General features: G+C 37.3%; 2 protein-coding genes across 6 annotated transcripts in view; one reads left to right on the top strand and one right to left on the bottom strand.

Moving 5' to 3' along the window:
- cd276 (CD276 molecule) overlaps positions 1 to 2,374 on the bottom strand; it is a 218,394-nt gene extending 216,020 nt beyond the window's left edge. Inside the window, exon 1 of one of the 2 annotated variants that reach the window (XM_057819777.1) lies at positions 2,089 to 2,374. The gene's annotated coding sequence lies outside the window, so the exon portion shown is untranslated. Of the gene's footprint in view, positions 1 to 222; positions 525 to 2,088 lie in introns of those variants that run through there. The other variant, XM_057819855.1, reaches the window with a different exon arrangement.
- On the top strand, positions 38 to 17,024 carry LOC130905739 (ubiquitin-like protein 7). 4 transcript variants are annotated; one of them, XM_057819660.1, is made up of 11 exons: positions 38 to 294; positions 5,695 to 5,869; positions 6,110 to 6,229; positions 6,316 to 6,401; positions 7,795 to 7,879; positions 7,940 to 7,997; positions 8,069 to 8,208; positions 9,240 to 9,289; positions 11,316 to 11,495; positions 15,598 to 15,711; positions 15,781 to 17,024. In XM_057819660.1, the coding sequence occupies exons 2-11, from the start codon at positions 5,695 to 5,697 to the stop codon at positions 15,919 to 15,921; spliced, it is 1,149 nt and encodes a 382-aa protein (XP_057675643.1). In that variant the 5' UTR covers positions 38 to 294; the 3' UTR covers positions 15,922 to 17,024. The 4 variants fall into 4 exon arrangements, with proteins under 4 accessions (XP_057675643.1, XP_057675479.1, XP_057675396.1 ...); XM_057819496.1 differs by lacking the exon at positions 38 to 294 and adding an exon at positions 1,876 to 1,956 and having other exon boundaries at positions 11,319 to 11,495; XM_057819413.1 differs by lacking the exon at positions 38 to 294 and adding an exon at positions 1,876 to 1,956.
- The last annotated feature ends 2,279 nt before the right edge of the window (positions 17,025 to 19,303 follow it).

Raw genomic sequence — 19,303 nt, 5'->3', positions numbered from 1 at the left:
GAACATTTAAATATGTAAACTAAAGTGCAATCTAGAGCTGAAACGAGTACTCGAGCAACTCGAGTAACTCGAGTTTAAAAACTGATCCGAGTAATTTTATTCACCTCGAGTAATCGTTTATTTTGACAGCTCTAAGCATCACGTTTTGCTCGGACTACTTTTAATGCGGGACAACGCGCTGTCACGTGCGGAGAGGAAGAAGGGGGGAAAAAAAAAACTTACTGCAGCCGACAGCCGCCACAAACGACGCCGACGTTGCTAAATACTAGCCCGCACGATGCTACGTTGATACAGGTAGCGTCTCATGCGTCTCATAGAGATCACATGTATGTTGAACTAGATGCTAAATGACAGACTCGGCCGCGTCTGGGCAGCTTTAGTGAACAGCCGCCATCTTAAAGCAGTACAGCGCTAAGCGCTAATAAAGAGCGCTAAGCGCTAATAAATAAGATTAACGTTACTGTTCTGAAGTAACGTTAGCCCTGCGGAGGGCTAGGTTTCTATTAAATATGACCACTGTCGATGCTTGGCTAACGTGTCTTACATACAGGCTTTAACATAACATAGCATTGTGGAGTGATGAGGGTGTAAAAAAAAACTTAATCATGCTAACTATCAATTTTAGCTCAGTAGTTATTGCTGGATAAAACACCAAGTAGCACTGGTGCTAATGTGCTCCAATACAGCCTGTATCACACATTTATTTTGAACACTGCAAAAACTCAAAATCCTATCAGGACTTGCAGTTTAGACTAACTTAAAACTTAACTAGAACTTAAAAATGGCTTGACACAAAGAGAATTTCAATTGAAAGACGTGGGAAAAAATCCAAACTTTTAAGTGATGTGTGTTATCAAGCATAACGGCATTTTTAGGTAAGATATATATAATTTTTTTTTGTAATAAGATCTAAAGTTTTTTGAGTGAAAGCAGTGAATTAGTCTTTTTTTTTTTTTCTTTTTTTTTAGTTCTAGTTCCATCTGAGATGCAATTGTTGGCTGTTTTCAACAATATACATCGAAAATAAAGACATTGATTGACTGAAAATGGTTCAAAATTAGATGAAATGTCTTGTTTTCTCATGTATATTTATAATTGCTCTTCACCTAAAAATATATTTGTTTTATCCGATTACTCGATTAATCGATAGAATTTTCAGTCGATTACTAAAATATTCGATAGCTGCAGCCCTAGTGCAATCACATTCGTAAATGAATGGCTTCTGTTTTTTGAAATGTAAATAAACCAATCTATTGTGATAAAACAATAAAATTGCAATAACTGCATTAACCATCAAAGTGAAGTCTAACTGTAACTGTAGTCTTGAAACAAAACCGAATAAGGAAAAACATTGCAATAAAATAATGCAAACTTGAGAGTAGCTGAGATCTGCCATGACAGAACATCGCTTCAATGATATCTGGCGTCATCTAGAGTCATGAATGGGTATAATGTCTAGACCACTAATATAAGACGACCCCCTCTTTTTCAGTGTTATTTCAATGCAAAAAAAACCGTCTTATATTCTGGCCAATACGGTACTATGATTATTATTATTATTATTATTTTTCTAAATAAACTTTAGACTGTTATTGAGCACCATAACAATTGTGTATTTTTGTTTTGGTCATTTCAATTGCATTAATTTTGTTCTTAGTAAAAGTTTATGTATTAATAATTTTATTAGTCATATTTTTAGGAAAATAGATTCATAACAAAACAATAATTTAAGACCTAGTGTTACTGTCCACATACATGTATGTGGACGCCAGGAAACCATTTGTCATATAATTAATTGAGTGATTGAACATGAACTTTATTTCAAGCGCAGCATCATGTGTAATGACTCCGCTTTGTCGACTGGAGGCGCTATATGTTTGAGTGATACAACCGCTACATTATTAGCTACGTATTTTCCAGTTACTAAAATAAGAGAATATGGCATTATCACTGCTAGTAAGTATGAAAACACCAGTTCTGCACTCGTAATTTAGCTACCTGTCAATTTGAAGAACACGCTTTTCGTTTTATAGTGGTATGTGCTGACGGAATGACCGCTAGCTAAGTATTGGATGAACAGTTTCTTACCATGTTAGGACAAAGACGAGAAAAAGTAGAAAAGTGGCAGCGTTGGATTTCCAGGACAGTCGATGTTGCCTTCAAGAGCTGCCTTTCTTTTGTCTACGACTGCGCGCTTATAACGCAGTGTTTTGGTGGTTTTAAATAGCTCTTTTTGGGTTTATCAAAGTGAGCGGGTGTGTTCCATTGATTCTGGACGAGTTCCGTTCGCTCCTTAACCACTCCTTGCTGTTTTGCCCGGTGATGATGTCATTTGGAGGGGGAGAATCCCGACCTGCTCTCTGTTAACTGCTTGGTGTCTACTTCAAAAACTGCAGAGACAACTTTTTCAGTACGATTAACCCTTTAGAAGCCAAATGACTATTTTTGATCATTTAAAAAAAAAGTAACCCCTTAAGACCTGGCGTCCTTATAGGTGAACATTGTTTATTTTTTGCCTCATATTTGACACAATATTACCATTTGGTATAAGTGTGGGCTACATTACCCAAATGTGATGTCCACATATTTGCACACTAGGTCCCAATTAAAATTATAATACCATGATTTTCGGACTATAAGCCACAACTCCCTAAATTTGACACAAAACGTCATTTGCTCATAGATAAGCCGCACTGGACAATAAGCCGCAGCCGTCCTCACTGTATTATAGGATATTCACACCAAAAGATATTAACCGGTAACATTTTATTTGACAGCAGCATCATAAGAGAAATGAACCACCACGAAACTTTGAACCAATTGGCTGCTATTACGCCCCGGTCTAGGGGTTTCAGGACGTAAAATGGTGTGTGTGCTCCTCCCGTCCAACCCTCACCCAGAAAGGAAAATCAGAAAATCAAGAGCACTTTCTTTATTTGGCTCAGAGGGAGAACTTTGCCAAAACAACAAACAAAACAATCTAAGAAACCCCTGCCTTCCCTAACAAAGAGAAAAAGGATCAAATCAAAGACATTTCATTACCCTGACTCCTATTAACCAAAAACAGGATAAAACTTTGCAAAAAAAAAAAAAAAAAAGTTTCTCCCTCCTACATTACTGCTCAACTATTTACACTATATACAAAGATTAGACAAAGCAGGAATCGCCGCTGGATGCTGGTAGGGCTGGAGAGGAGGACAAGTGCTGGTAGCGAGCTTCTTAAATAGGCCAGGGAGTCCACACCTTGGCCAATCAGGGGGCACCAATCAAGAGTGGCTGATTCAGCAACACCTGCACCCAATTCACTCAATCAGAAAACAAACTCACTCACAGCATTGGAGCAAAAAGCAAAAAAAAAAAAAAAAAAAAAAAACTGACCTACAGGGTCATAAAACTGCAAAGATTCATTTGGCCATCACTGCTCCCTTAAAGGAGACAGTCAACCTCTCCTGCCACCTGCTGTCAACACTGTTGTAGTCCAACATGCCTCCTAGCATGCAATGCAGCGCTACAGATGTTAATAACAATCAAAATATGTGTTCTGTGCTAATTATTTCTTCAGTTACTCTTCCAGTTGTTTCATTAATTGCTAGTTGTGGTATTTGGTAACAATTTATTTGACAGTGGCGCCATAAGGCAAATTATCTCACTTTGGAATGGATGTAAAAGATCTGAGCTGGATATAAATGGAGTTTGTGACATAATTTAACAAATGACACTTAATGACATCTCTCATATGCATTCATTAATTCCCGTGATAGTGTCATGTCAAAATTATGACGGTCTTATGGCAGTCTTATGACCATGCGGTCAAATAAAGTGTACCTATTAACCCAAATAAATCATTCAATATCGCTCTAAAATTAATAATCATCATCATCATCATCATTTTTTATTTATTTCAATGTATGGTACTTAACACTTTAACTGGGAGAACAGGTTATGAATGCTCATGTTCTCGTCCAATCCAATCACGTGATGATGGCAGTGATTCACATCCAAATGGATTGGACATCTAGCAGTGTCAATGGCAGCCAATGAGTTCAATTAGTGCCCTATAAAGGCTTAAACAGTTGGAATGTGACAAAATATTGAAATGTTGATATACTGTGATACTTAACATCCTAAAAGGTTGTCAATAAGCTCATGCCAAGAATCGAGATATTGTTTTAAAAAGGTGTCAATGTTTAAAATAACATTCATTCCATCGAAAATAGAGCATTCAGTCACTCTTTCCGATTTTCAGGGCATTTACTGATGATTTTATCTTCATTTTTGGGCATTTAGTGGTCACTTTCTTTTGACTTTGAGTCACTGCATAGTCATTCCCGTGTCACTTCCTGTTGATTTTGGGTTGCTGTAAGTCAACAGGAAGTGACTAAAAATCAACAAAAATCAACCTGAAATGCCGCAAAATGAACTTGCTACCTGGACCTGGTTGCCACTGACGGCCATAGAAGTGGGAGGGGCCTGTTTGAAGTGGGAGGGGTTCATTTGCTGCCACGCTCACAGTTGAAATGGATTGGCTCTTGACTTGAATCTATCTTTAAATGATGAAACAGTTTTAAACTTTCACATGTCGAAAGTAGACAGAAGGGAATTAATGCAATGACGGGAGCAATATTAACAACTTCAATGGTTAATTCACAACAATAAATGACTTCCAAACATTACAAAGGATTACTATCTAGTTATTGCAATATCCACAATACGCCTGTGTCTAGTTAAGTTTAGAGTAAAGATTTGGGCTAGGGCCAATTGTGCCAAAAACCCTTTGAACTTCACTTTGTGTGACCTATGTTTTTGTTTTCTTGTTTTGTTGTTGTTGTCTTTTTAATGAAAAAAAAAGAAAAGAAAAATAACACCCGTTACTTTGCCAAGTAACTAATAACCCTTACATTCAGGCAACTGAGTTACTAACTCAATTATTTTTGGGGGAGAAGTAATTTGTAACTGTAATTAATTACTTTTTTAAAGTAAGATTAACAACACTGATCCTGAGGTACCAAGAGGTTCCCACCCCTATTATTCAGCACAGCAGTCAGATACTTTTTTTCCCCTTTTTTTTTTAAACAGAATCTCCCATCAAATACAAAAGCAGAACATAATTGTTTCGTCAATAAGTGCAACGAACATAGAGTTTGTGAGGTTTGGATTACTCCTCTTGACCTAAATGAAAATAACACGTTATGATTCATCTGTCTGGAATCACCTTTTCCTCCCGAGACATGACGGAGCGTCGGATGACATTCAAATACGCGATCAATTAACTCTAGAACATAATATATTAATGCCTTAAAATCCAAACAAAATCAGTCATGTTGATTTATTTTGATAATGCTAGCACAAATGTTTTTGATAGACAAAACAGATACGCAGCGGTAAATTCCATAACATGAAAACCGATCCTAAACGCAGCATCCGCCACGTGACTCAAACCAAGGAAGTGAATTGAGTGTCAACATTGGAATGGTGAGCGTGCGCTTCTCAAGAATATGTGCTATTAATAAATATTTTCATTTTATTTTGTTTACCAGTATCCAATATAACGTGTTGTATTCCATTGCGATGAATATCAATTAGTTAACTGCGTCTTAGTGAAACTGGTTAGCATGTTTGCTAGCGTTGCGTTGTTGTTATTTCACACACTATATCTTTATACTTAACTTTTTTTTTTTGTCATTCTCTCACCAGATGGCTTCCTCAGACTGGCACCTGTCCTTGAAGTTGCTGGATCAGCCTAAATCCACGTTCCACTTCCCCGAGATGATGCCGGGGGACGTGGCCCCCGGTGGGTACAGAGTCGCCACATTAAAGCAGCTTGTTGCTGCACAGCTCCCAGACTCTATACCTGACCCGGACCTCATAGGTAATAAGATTGCAGATGTCTTTTTTTCCTATGTGTCCTGAACGCATCCTGATAGTCAATATTTTCCCCCTCTGGGAGACAGGTAAAAATAATAAAGTTGTCAAATAGATGACAACAAACGGCAATTTGTTGGATCAGAGCCGTTATTTGTGTGTGTATAAGTTCATCTTCTCCATATGTATTTGTTCAAAAACACATCCAAATTAAAAATCTCAATTAATCAATCTCATCTTGTTCCAGAGCTGGTCCATTGTGGCCGTAAATTGAAGGATGACTTCACTCTGGATGCCTGCGGAATTCAGCCAGGATCTACATTGCACATACTGAAAAAGACTTGGCCAGAGCCAGAAAGCATTGCAGGTGCTTTTTTTACTGTACATATTGGGGGAGAAAGTGTATCATCCACAAAACACGCCAAAGCTTTAAATTTCTGTTTTGTGTTTCAGAACCTGTTAACAGAGCTACTGCAGCAAGGGAGTTCCGAATGCTCCATGCTGCTCTCCACTCACTACACTCCACGTATAGAGACTCGGTGAGAATGACTTTGAATACATCTTAAGCACATATTTAAAGCAAATGTAAAAAGTTACCATTTGTCCTAAAAAGTTCACCAAACAGGGTTCGAGTGAGCTACAGGAGTCACACAAAAAGAAAGAATGCACACTAAAAAATAGGAATCTCGTGGCGCTGTCGTCCAAAGTGATCAAAACATGAAACTCTAGCAGTTCTCCCCTAATTGTCATTGCAATTGGCACAAAAATGGGCAAAGAACACACTTAAATCACTTTAAACAGAAATATTGTGAGGTACATTTTTGACATCAGGCTTAATATTCGAGTTAGTGAGGGTTTAATTAGTCGGTGGAGTTGATTTCAAGTCAACTGGAGCTACTGAAGTCAATTGGGCTGACTTGGGCATACCAAAAACAACATTTGCACACATAAAATCATCGATGAGCAATACAATCAGTAGTGTTGCCTATGTTTTCAGGATAAAATTCTTAAAACTTACTATTGCATGTCAATAATTGCAGGATAAACAGCAACATTTGTAATCCAGAAGCTCTGCAAAGGAGCAGGGAGGAGTGATATCACCGCTGATTTTTTATGTCTTAGCCAGCAGCAAGTAATCAGTTTATATTGTTTCTCATTCTTCATAGGAAATTTGTGGAAATTTGGTATGTTTCGCCATGTTGCCGGCCGTCAGTTAACTAAGCAGATTGATGCTGAATTTGAGGAAGGCGGGAAGTCAGGTTCCAACCTCTGATCTGGAAAAATATCATTGGAACGCCTCCACTATTTGATCGCTTACTAGAAGGCAGGTTTGCTGGAGGTCAATATGTCTTTTAATGGCCAAAATAAAAAACAACTTGTCGCGATCAGCCATCTTTGTTGTTTACATTCGCTTGGAACGCTTTGAGGCCGCAACTGTTACCTTCCGAGCGACTTCCCACCTTCCTCGCATACAGCGTGAGCACGAGTGGCCGAAGCACTTCTCTCCACTGTGGTCATATTACGCATCTTAAAAAAATAGTCCTGCAGAATAAAATTAATTACCGCAGTTTGGTATGACATTGTTTTGGCCGCATGGGTGTTTTGGAACAGTGATCTGTGTTTTGAATTTATTTGACTAGTGTTGGATCTGTTCGTAGATCCGTATCGTGTTTTTTATTGGCATGCTATGAAGGTGCCATTGACTCATGCCAGCTTAGCCACCCCGCAGCCCTGAAACCAACAAATAACTCGCAAACTGCACAGAATTTGTTCAAATCAACTCCACCAACTAATTAAAACTCTGCTAACTCAAATATTAAGCTTCATGTAAAGAATTCTGAACTACCGCTTTAACTCAACTCAAACGTCATTTTAAAAAAGCCAAATTGAAAAACAGGATGTGTTAACCCTGTAACTCCTGCCTCAATTCAGGTGTACAAAATGCTAACCAACAAAGAGTCTCTGGACCAGATCATCGTGGCCACACCGGGACTCCGGTCTGACCCGGTGGCTTTAGGTGAGACCTAATCCTTTCATTGGTGCGAAATCAAACGCTGACATTTGTATCGGCTTTTAGGTGTGCTGCAAGACAAAGACCTCTTTGTGCAGTTCACAGACCCCAACATGTTAGACACGTGAGTGCTCGTTTTTGTCTGATCAGATGATTAAAAACGCGGACCTCTAATTTCACATTGGCTCGTCACAGACTCATAAGCTCTCACCCAGCCCTGGTCAACGCCATTATCCTGGTTCTTCATTCTGTAGCAGGAAGTACGCCGATGCAGTCAGCCGCCACCGCCGCCTCTTCCCGCAATGCATCAGCCAGCTCCTACAGCGACATGCCAGGTGGGCATATTTTTTTCTCAGGGCATACTATTCATGAAAAATTGTACATAGGCATGTGTCGGTATGATATTCTGACAGTATGATTACCTTAAGCCAAAATCACAGTAAATCAATTACAGCTCTAAATTGTGTCACTTTGAGATACAGAATCTGGGTTTAAAAAAATGTTTTTAAATCTTCCATTGAGCAAAATGGAACATAAGTTAAAATAAAATTATATATATATGTGCTAAATAAAATTGAAATAAACACAGCCATAGCTCAAAATTATTACCTTCAAAACTAAAATAATTGAATTATTTCCATACATAAGCACATAGGTACGATTTGTATCATGTTTATATAATACACACAGACAGTTGCCAGAGAGAAAAAAAACAGATGTTTTACCACCGCTAGACACACTAAACACACTGGAGATAACTCTCGGCTGGTAGGAACCGCTTATGACAGTGTTTACTAACCTTTAATTTTAAACGCGAAATCATGTTGGAGGTATTGCCTCCTCGGCAGCCACCCTCGGCAAACATGTTTTACATGTCGGTTGACCCTCCTCCTCTAAGCCGTGGCCACCTCTAACTTTTCTGTAGCCGGAGTATTCCCATACTGGTGATTTGTTTTTTTTCCGATGGGGAAAAAGGTTCAGGAGTTTCACCTCCTCCAGCCACCGTGTAGCACAGCTGACTCACTGATACAACCAGTGGGGGGAGGGTTGAGCCTTGCAGCTGCAAGCGAGGGATTTCTCCATACATTTTTGGGACATAAAAATGGCTAATACCTTAGGGACAGTATGACGGAAAATTTCTGAGGTTTTGAAACCTTGACGTTTTTATACCATGGTATACCTTGAAACCGGTAATCGGCACATGTCTAATTGTACAGAGACAGGTAAAACAATTGGCAAGCTGTGCTTCAAAATACAGTATGTTCTATAAATTGTCGGAACAATCCAAAGTTATTAGAAATTTCTTACACAATTCTTGCTCAATAGACTGTTCTCAGGAACCGTAATGATTCTTCTTCTGTGACAGGAGGCTTCATGTTCGAGGGCATGTCTGATGATGACGAAGACTTCCAGTCTGTGAGTTTGCTTCTCAACAATAGGCATTTTCCAAAGGGGACAATTCTTTTAGTATTGTGCACCACTGTTGTTTTTAGCAGCCCTTTAAATTTTTGTCTTAGTCTTTTGGACGAAAATACTTTTTAGTCGCATATTTTAGTAATTTCAAAATGTTTTCATCGACGAAATCTCATACAAATGTTGTCTAGTTTTATTTGACAGTTACTCAAAACATTTTCGTCTGTAAAATTCAGTTTTAGTCCAAAAATAAATGTTTCCAACAGTTTCGAATAGGGCTGCAGCTATCGATTATTTCAGTGGTCGATTAACTGATGAATTAGTTAGTTCGAATAATCGAGTGATCGGATAAAGAACATGAAAAATTAAAATACCTGAGCTGAGCCTCAAACGGGATTTAAAAAAAAAAAAAAATGTGGATCTATGTACAACAAAAGAACAGTTGGCTAAGAAACATAGCAAAAGTCCGCTAGCTTAAATGCTTTCAAATGCTAACATTTTTTTTTTTTACAATGCTCTAAGCAAATGGTTCAGACACATATTCTCATAAGAATGGCTAAATATGCCTATAAACTAAATTATGAATGCATTAAAAACATCAGCTCAAACTAAAACTTACATTGGTCTTAACAGGGAGCATTTGGATTCAGCCATATGAAATAAGGCAGACCAGAGGGCAGTATATCCACCCTAATCAATAAAACTAAATGCAAACACTTTCAAAATAAACCATTACAACGCCACTTTAATTAAACAAATACTCGAAGCAATAAAAATTTAATTCGAATATTTTTTTCTAATCGATTACTCAAGTTAATCGATTAATCGTTGCAGCACTAGTTTCGAATAAACATAGACGGATGAGCACGTATTGTAGCGTCTACAAGGACAACGCCAACTTTGGGATGATAATACACACTCAGCAGCAAAAGCAGTACATTATTTTCAATTAAACCGACCTAGAAGCCGCGAACTGTATGTAAGAAAAAGTTGTTCGAGTGTTTAACATTGTGGTTCTTAAGCTTGCTAAAGGTACCGAACCCCACAAGTTTCACATGTGGATTAACCAAATCCTTCAGGATTAGAAATAAAGTATTTTTTTCTCAAATTTAAAACCAATATATTTAAGCTAGCAAGCTAATAATTTAGCAAATTCCTGTTCAAAATTCTTCTCGATTTGACAGCATGTTGTAGAAACAGGTGAAAATGTGAGACCACGCTGCCCATTAGTCTCTTGTATTCCCTCATACCAATTTCGAGTCAACCTTCCACCGAGCAAACCAGATCCTTCTCCCATCAGATTGATGACTAGCAGTTAAAAAAGGAAAGTGATTAAGCCTGTAAATTGGGAGCAAACCAGTCCAAAACCTGGTCTAAAAAGCCACTTTGCCGAGATTTAATCACAAAAATAGGGCTCTGCATTCCTTTACCTTCGCCAAACCCCTTAGACTTACTCACTGAACCCCCGGGGTTCGATCAAACCCAGGTTAAAAACCACTGCTTTACAATCTAGACTTACTGACCAGAAATGCCAAGTGGCTCTGCTTGAGACTAGCCAGTGTTTTAAGAAGACCTTCGCCATTCTGAAGTTAATGCGAATGCTTCGCTAACGCTAGGATTATATTTAGCGTCTGATGATCACTCAGCACAAACCTTTAAAGGCGAAAGCAACATTGCATTTTCTCTCTTGCCAAGAAAACAAATCTTACAGCGTTCCAAACAAGCGAGATGGAAAATAGCCTAGCTTGACACACATCCTAAACTCCGGTGAGCTAGACAGCAGTGACATGACCTAAACACTGCCACAATGCAAACTGACGTACTCAACGTACAATATGAAAATGATAGAAACGATGTCGCATATTCGTTTCGTAGTCGTCTCATCAGACGAAAACTGGCATTAGTCTCGTTATGTCCTAGTCTCCCAAGCCACGTTTTTAGCTCGTCATCATCTTCATGTAAAAAAAGTGTTTACCGTTGAAATATTTACGTTATTGTTGACGAAAAGAACACTGATCCATGCATTTAGCAGGACAGCCCGGCGGGGCCATCGAGCCGAGGAGGGATATCGGCGGGCATACGACCGCTGTCTCTGAACCATAGCGGCGCCACAGGCCCACGGCCAATCACGCAAAGTGAGCTGGCCACGGCGCTTGCTCTTGCTAGCACGCCTGAAAGCAGTGCCGTCACTCCAACCACAGCCAGCCAGGTAAGCTGTGTTGGAACACCTCTCTCAAAATGTTTATTTTATATTACACTTGACTGTTTAAAGATTCCTGTGATGTCATGCAAGGGCTAAAGTCAGCTGTTGTAGGGATGGAAATCTGTCATCAGGGGGCGCTGATGGGTGGTCATGCTTAAGAGAATAGGGGCTTGTGATTAATTTGTAGTTTTTGATTCCTATTTTGTCATGTTTTTTGTAGATTAGTTTTATTGTGCTGTTACAGCCTTCTGTTGGGTTTTAGATTCTAATTTCTCTTAATGTATTAGGCTTTATTATTATGAACCAACAAGGTTAAGCTATTCTATATGTTACATATGGCAGAAAACACTCAGGTGACTTGAAGTTCCGCTCTGAGACCCCCAATTTGGCCAAATTTCAAAGTTGTCAGATATGCATGTGTGATACATCATTGAAATGATTAAAATCTCAATTTTCTGGGGGAAGAATATTTTTGAACAGGGCACTTTTTGTGTGTGTGTGTTTTTTAAACAGCAAAACCCTAACTGGAGGTGAGAGCAGAATTACAGACGCCATGACTTTAACGAATTATTATCATGTACTTACCTATGGAGGTAGATTTGTGTCTTTATTATTCAATCCAAAAAAAAGTTGCTTCAATCAAATAAAAAGTTGCTTCAATCAAAATATATATATTTTCAATCGAAGAAACCGTCACTTCAATAAAAAAAAAAAAGTGTTTGAATGCAAAAATAAATTTGAAACTCAAAAAAATATATTTGAAAACTTTTTCTTTGATTGAATTTTTGTTTTGTTTTTTGATTGAAACACCATTTTTGAAGTCATGCAATTTTGCGTTTGGACTACATTTTGGCTAGGACATTTGTGTCTTTATTATTCAATCAAAAAATAAGTTGCTTCACACAAAAAATATATATTTTCAAAAGAAAAATAACTTTAATCAAAAATTTCAAACAATTCAATCGTAGAAAAAAAGGGTTGAATGTGAAAAAATATTTGAGACTCAGAAATTCGCATTTGAACACTTTATTTTTCATTCCAACTGTTTTCTTTGATTGAAGCAATCCTTTTTGTGTTTGAGCCATATTAGGGGTAGGACATTTGTGTCTAAATCATTCAATCGCAATAAACGTTGCTTTAATCAAATAACTATTTTTAATCAAAGAAAAAAATCATTTGCAAAAATATATATTTTTGGAAAAAATATTTTTTTATTTGAAATATATATATATATTTTTATTGAAGTGTCACTTATATTGAAAAGCAAAAAGTTTTAAACTCTTTTTTTTTTTCAAAGTGGAAAAAGTTTTGAAGGCACTTTTTTTTCGATTGAATCATTTTGACACAAAGATTCAACTTCAACGCTAGTTCCGGTGTGTTTGAGTGGCAGGTGGCTACGCCAATGCCATAAAAGTATGAAGCAAGCATAATGGCCACCAGGGCTCCATCCAGCCATCGGAGTCTGCTGGAGTCTAAGCCGAATATAGGGCACCGGTACGGGAGTGTGACATCAGCATTTCACCGGAGTACCCGCAACGGTACGTTGCCCTGTCGCGGCACACTGGTCGGACCCCGATATCGCCCCCCAGGCGCGGAGGCTGACTGTCGAGTGGACGGCCCGCAAATGACATGACACTCATTCAAAGCTGAAGCGATGGGGCTGCCGCCGGCGACTCGCCGGTAGTCCACTCGCTTACTGGGCGGGCTAGTGTCGGGCCACTCGCCGACCACTCCCGTACCGTCGCGTCGCGGACACTCCGGTTGGAACCAATTGCCAACCGTCACGTCAGGGCAGCAGGTGAAGTTCGCCGTGTTGAATCACATTAAGCAGCACGGCACCGTACTCCGGTAAAATGCCGATGTCACATGCCCGTACCGGTGCCCTATATGCAAATATGCAAATAATTTTTTTCTTTGAATAAAAATAGTTTTTTGATTAAAGCAACTTTTATTGCGATTGAATGATTTAGACACAGATGTCCTACCCCTAATATGGCTCAAACACAAAAAGGATTGTTTCAATCAAAGAAAACAGTTTGAATGAAAAATAAAGTGTTCAAATGCGAATTTCTGAGTCTCAAATATTTTTTCACATTCAAACCTTTTTTTCTACGATTGATTTTTTAAAAATTTTTGATTGAAGTGATTTTTCTTTTGAAAATATATATTTTTTTGTTTGAAGCAACTTATTTTTTGATTGAATAATAAAGACACAAATGTCCTAGCCAAAATGTGGTCCAAACGCAAAATTACATGACTTCAATCAAAAATGGTGTTTCAATTAAAAAAAAAAAAAACATGACTTTAATCAAAAAAAAAAAAATTCAATGAAAGAAAAATAGTTTTCAAATATATTTTTTTAAGTTTCAAATGTATTTTTGCGTTCAAACACTTTTTTTTTATTGAAGTGACGGTTTCTTCGATTGAAAAATATATTTTGATTGAAGCAACTTTTTATTTGATTGAAGCAACTTTTTTTTGGATTGAATAATAAAGACACAAATCTACCTCCATACTTACCTTGTTTCGATCCAAAAACTCAATGTAGCATGTATCACTGAGTGTCAAGACACAGCTGTGAATGGCCACAGCTGGATTTTTTTGGAGAATTTTATGGGTGAAACATGGTAATATAACAAGGGTCGCAATGCTGAAATCACAGAAATCAAGGAGTGGTCGAGATTTTCTTTTTTTATATATATTTACCCTTTTAAGTGTTTTTTTCTTTTTTTTTCTTTTTTTTTCATTGTTTGGATCGATTATTTATCATCTAACATATCGGGGAAAATGCGAAAGTAACAAAAAAAAATACAATTAAGCGATAGTTATGAGGCAAATATCCGTGACTTTTTTCAGACACCAATTTTTTCATTCTGATGTACTGTAAATTGTTTAAAAGTTTAAAAAATTATTCACTCGCATATTTTAAAGTCTTTTTTTTTTTTTTTTCAAACGAAAAATTGGACATTGAGTAATGATTCTAAGCTAAAAATGACAAACATTCTGAATAATAACTATAATTACTTTCTTTTTATGGCTGGGTTGAAACAAAAGCGGTTGTGCGACGTCAGTAAACGGGGGTTTCCAGGGTAAAAGGGCCAAATTAAAAATAATTTGGGGGATTAATGGGCCATGAATCTGCTATGGCAGCATATAGACATATAGTTCTATCAAACACAACAGTTCTTTTGTCTTAAAATACAGCAGTTTATTTTATAGAGGGTTGCAAGAGCATAAACTGCTTTTTCAGTCTTGTCTGTGTTTTCCTCCATATACGAAAAAATCCAGTGCGTACATGCATTTTGCCCGTGTCCGGACCCCCTAAAGGGACATCGACACACATAAAATAAATTTAAAGAATCTGGTGTGCCCCACATTGTTTCTAGCGCGTTCCGAGACAATGTAATAGTGACGAAGTGAAATTAATGCAGTAATATCTGTATAGTTGAGTCCAAGATTGAATTAAAGCTCAACTAAATCCTGTATTATCATTTTTAGCACGCCAAATCTGCTGGTGTCCGATGCGCGCCATAGTTTGCGGCCTATAGAAGGGAAGTTTCTGGTGTTCACCAGATAGTTTATATTTATTTTATTTCTGTTGATGGCTCCGTACCCATGATCACTTCCCAGTTCTTATTTTTGGTCTTTTGGATCGACTGTTCTAGATTGTGGCCTCATTTTTCAATAACTAGGCTACCCATTTTCACTGATTCAAAAAGAAAAAAAAAAAAAAAGATGTGGGTATAGCCCTTTTTTTTTAAATGGAACAAGGTATCAAGCAAGCCTGTGTCCGGAGTCATGAAAGAACGTTTTTTGGTCTTCCTCAAGAAGTCGGGAAACAGAGCGAAAATTATAGTTACCTCCAAGTGCAGGCGAGCATTGGAGTGATGCAATTGGTCTGCAACAGTACATTTTTGTTGTTTATTACCGGTTAAATAGTTGAAGCATTTAAAGTGAAAACTTAATTATTAATGTCCAATTCATGAACATAAGTTGATTTACCTTAACTGAATTAAGCACCTCGAATACCACCTCGACAATATTACAGTCAAATGATATTTTTTTCCCACACTTTAATCCATGTATCATGATGCTGTTACCTTGTTAGACTGAGCCCTCAGCTGGCGGACCCCCCATGCCGGCCGGGACCCCTGTTAGCAACGACCTGTTCAGTCAGGCACTGCAACAAGCCCTTCAAGCCACCAACATGTCTGCCCTGCAGGTAACAAACATCTACAATAAAGTTCACGCTACGACGCGAGCATACCAAATGTGCGTATGATGTGTTCAGGGCCGTTGGCAGTCTCAGTTGCAACAGCTCAGAGACATGGGCATCCAGGACGAGGAGCTAATGCTCCGAGCGCTACAGGCCACTGATGGAGACATCCAGGCTGCTCTCGAGCTAATCTTCGCGGGAGGGCCAGGACTTTGAAAAGACCCATCTTCTGGAGCAGGATTCTGAACCTTACAATGAACAACATCGGTCTTATGTTGTCGCATTATGACATTTAATATGTCGTCCAATCAAGGGCGTAGGTTTGCATCGTGCGGCTGGGACAAAACACTACAAACTTTTCAAGATGCTCAAATTCTCCCCACTAATTTTTAAGCAATCTTATTTGCGTTATATAATGACTTCAGTTATATAGATCATTTATATTGTCTTTCCATATGTTTTAATTGTTGTGATTGACCTCACCATTATTAAGTGAATTATTTTCACTATGTTTGGATTTACATGTACATCTTTTCACTTGCTGAATGTGCCGGTCCATTTTTTTCCTTCTAAACGCACATTTGATTGGCTGATGACTTGACCCTCACACACACACACGCAAATTAGATATTTGTGATTTTATTTTTCAGCCAGCAGCAGCCACTGTTAGAAATGTAAAAAGACATCATTGTTTTGGAAGTGGGGAACACACCATTAATTTTGCTACTGTAGGTCCGACCTGCATCAGCGCTAGCATAACATTAAACTGTGTGAACTTGCTAACCTGCAAAACTTAAGTAGGAAGCTGCTTCAAGAGAAGTGCCCTTCTCTTTGTGTTTTCTACTGTTAACATTAAATAAACTGTGAGCAATGTAGTGAACTCTGCTGGAAACTATGGAACTAGAAAAACGTTAGCAAGAAGCTGCTTAGAGAGATGGTTGCTGCATAACCTCATATTTAGCTCACACAACACAACATAAAACAATCAAAAAAAAAAAAAAAATCATAAGTTTTTAGGGGGCATGTCGCGAGCTACACTAGCTTTGTGATTGACTAGTCGAGCGTGATCGACGTCATCAGCACCCCTGATTTAGCATATCAATTAATTAGGTTCATATTCGTGAGAAATGTACCCCTGACCCCCGTTCACCCAATCTGTTTGGTCTTATTTATGTCCCATCCCGAGCAAAAAGTACATGCAGGTTATGCTGTAATATCGTCCCTACCAATGTTGAGACCAAACCTACGCCCTTGCGTCCAATGGTCTGTTCTTCACTCGCTACACTTGTAATAAATGGACATATGGATGTTTTTGGAAACTCCTTTTGTTCTTGTATCCACAAGTCAAACTAACACATTGTATTGGAGCAATTTTAAGACTGCCACAGTTGTGCATGAATAAAAATGGGACATTAAAGCATAAAGCAAAAATGGGACATTTTAAAGATTTTAAAGGGGGCCAGGCCCCTACTGTTGACCAAAAAGTGTCACTGCATGAAATTGACTTTCCTATATATATATTTATATAAAAGTTGTAAAGCAATAATTATAAAACTGCAGCAAAAATTACTTAAATGAACAAAAAAAAAAAATTCTATAATGGGTCAAAATTATTTTTTGAACAGATCATGTGACTAGCACCTTAGACGGTCATTTGCTTAGCATATAATTTTCAAAAATATAAGGGGAGGGAGGGCAATTTTATTTTTCAAATGATTTTTTTTCTTCGATTGAAAATATTTTTTTTTGATTGAAGCAACTTTTTGGAGGGTTGAATAATTTAGACACTAACATCATACCCATAATATGGCCCAAATACAAAAAGGATTGCTTCAATCAAAGAAAACTTGTTCAACAAAAACTTTTTTTGATTGAGGTGATTATTCTTTTTGAATATATATATATATATATATATATATATATATATATATATTTTTTTTTTTTTAAGCAACTTATTTTTTGATTGAATAATAAAGACAAAAATCCTAGCCAAAATGTGGCCCAAACACAAATGAACATTACTTCAATAAAAAAAAATCAAAAATAGCTTTCACGCGCTTTTTATAGTTTTTTTGAGTTTCAAATTTACTTTTGCATTCAAACATTTTTTTTTTTTTTTTTTGATTGAAGCAACTTTTTTTTGGTTGAATAATAAAGACACAAATCTACCTTAATATGGCTCCGCCCACGGGATACAATTTTTGACTGGAGTAACTACATTGGCACGACACCGACCGGCGTACCATATGGATGACGATCTCGGCGAAAAGTATTGCCTAAGCAGCCTGATTTAGAATTCCCCTGAAGGATGATGGGAAACAAAAAAACGTTCATTTTCAACTTATTATTATAAATATTCTTGTAAGTTAATTATATTGCTGACACTGCGTTTCGGGGTCATAAACACAACATAAACATGTTGTGTCCCTCCGCCTCCGCCTATGCATTAAAGAATATAAAAACAAAATATGGGTATAAAGTTGTAACTATTTGTAAAAAACTGTAATATTAAATATTTAAGTTGCAACGGAATAAATTAGTGGTTAACATTAACGCCTTCAGACTTAAGCATGCTGCTGAAGGACATGACGCGTTCGTGTCTGTAAACCAATAAATACACTGTATTAGTTGGTATTGCCACTTCTGGGAGATGATTGGATGAAACTTTACCCATGGAAGTCAAATCGTGAGGTTTGGCACGTTCTCTTTGCAATTTTTGGCTCTTTGAAAATGGCTGACAAAACGCAACTTCGAAAAGGACAATGTAAAGTGCTGATTTCTCATTAAAAACAAATTAACGTTAAATAATAACCAATAAAAGCATGAAATATTCTAGACCAAAAATTTGCACTTTGTTCTCTGTTTGAGCAGAGTAAAAATCAGTGCAGATTTTTTTTTTTTTTTTGGCCCAGCAGAAAAAAAGCGGGTCTGAAAGGGATACAATTCAGGAGGCCAAAATCAAAATTTCTAGAAAGTATCCAGTTTAAAAAAACATATGCATTAATTAAAGTATCCTGTACATGGCCATCATTTATGACATTTGGGTGGGAAAAAACCTTTTGATCCAGTTAGTGCACATATTAAATACTGTTTAATTAGCAACAAATGCTAATTATCTATTCCAAACATTTTTAAGTATTAGTGTAACCGTTTTTACACCATATTATCATTCACTTACAAAGTATTTTTTTCCGTTTGCAAAAAAAGATCTGATATGATGCAGTTATCAAGTTTGTACAGTTGATGGCAGTATAGTTACATATTTTATCGTCAACCCTCTTGACTTGAGAAAGTAGGCAGCTTTCTGGTACTGATGGTGAGCAAGATACTTCCTAGTTGTTTTTTGTTTCATTTTTTAAGTTATGGAAATGTTCAAATTACATATTTGTTTATTAGTTGTTCAGTAGCGTAATTCTTGAAGAAATACATTGAATTTCCATTTTGTTTTGCTTCATAAATTGTTTGGCTGCTTCCTATTTTTTTCGGCCTTTTAGATAGGAGTTTAGCTATCAAGGTACTCATCAGTCTGTGAGTTAATAGGATTATGATTTTCTTTGATTTTACAATATTCCTGATTTTCTTTCTTTCTTTTTTTTTT

This window comes from Corythoichthys intestinalis, chromosome 1, assembly GCF_030265065.1.
Source record: "Corythoichthys intestinalis isolate RoL2023-P3 chromosome 1, ASM3026506v1, whole genome shotgun sequence".
Taxonomy (NCBI): Eukaryota; Metazoa; Chordata; class Actinopteri; order Syngnathiformes; family Syngnathidae; genus Corythoichthys; species Corythoichthys intestinalis.
This window is presented reverse-complemented; position numbering and strand designations above follow the sequence as displayed.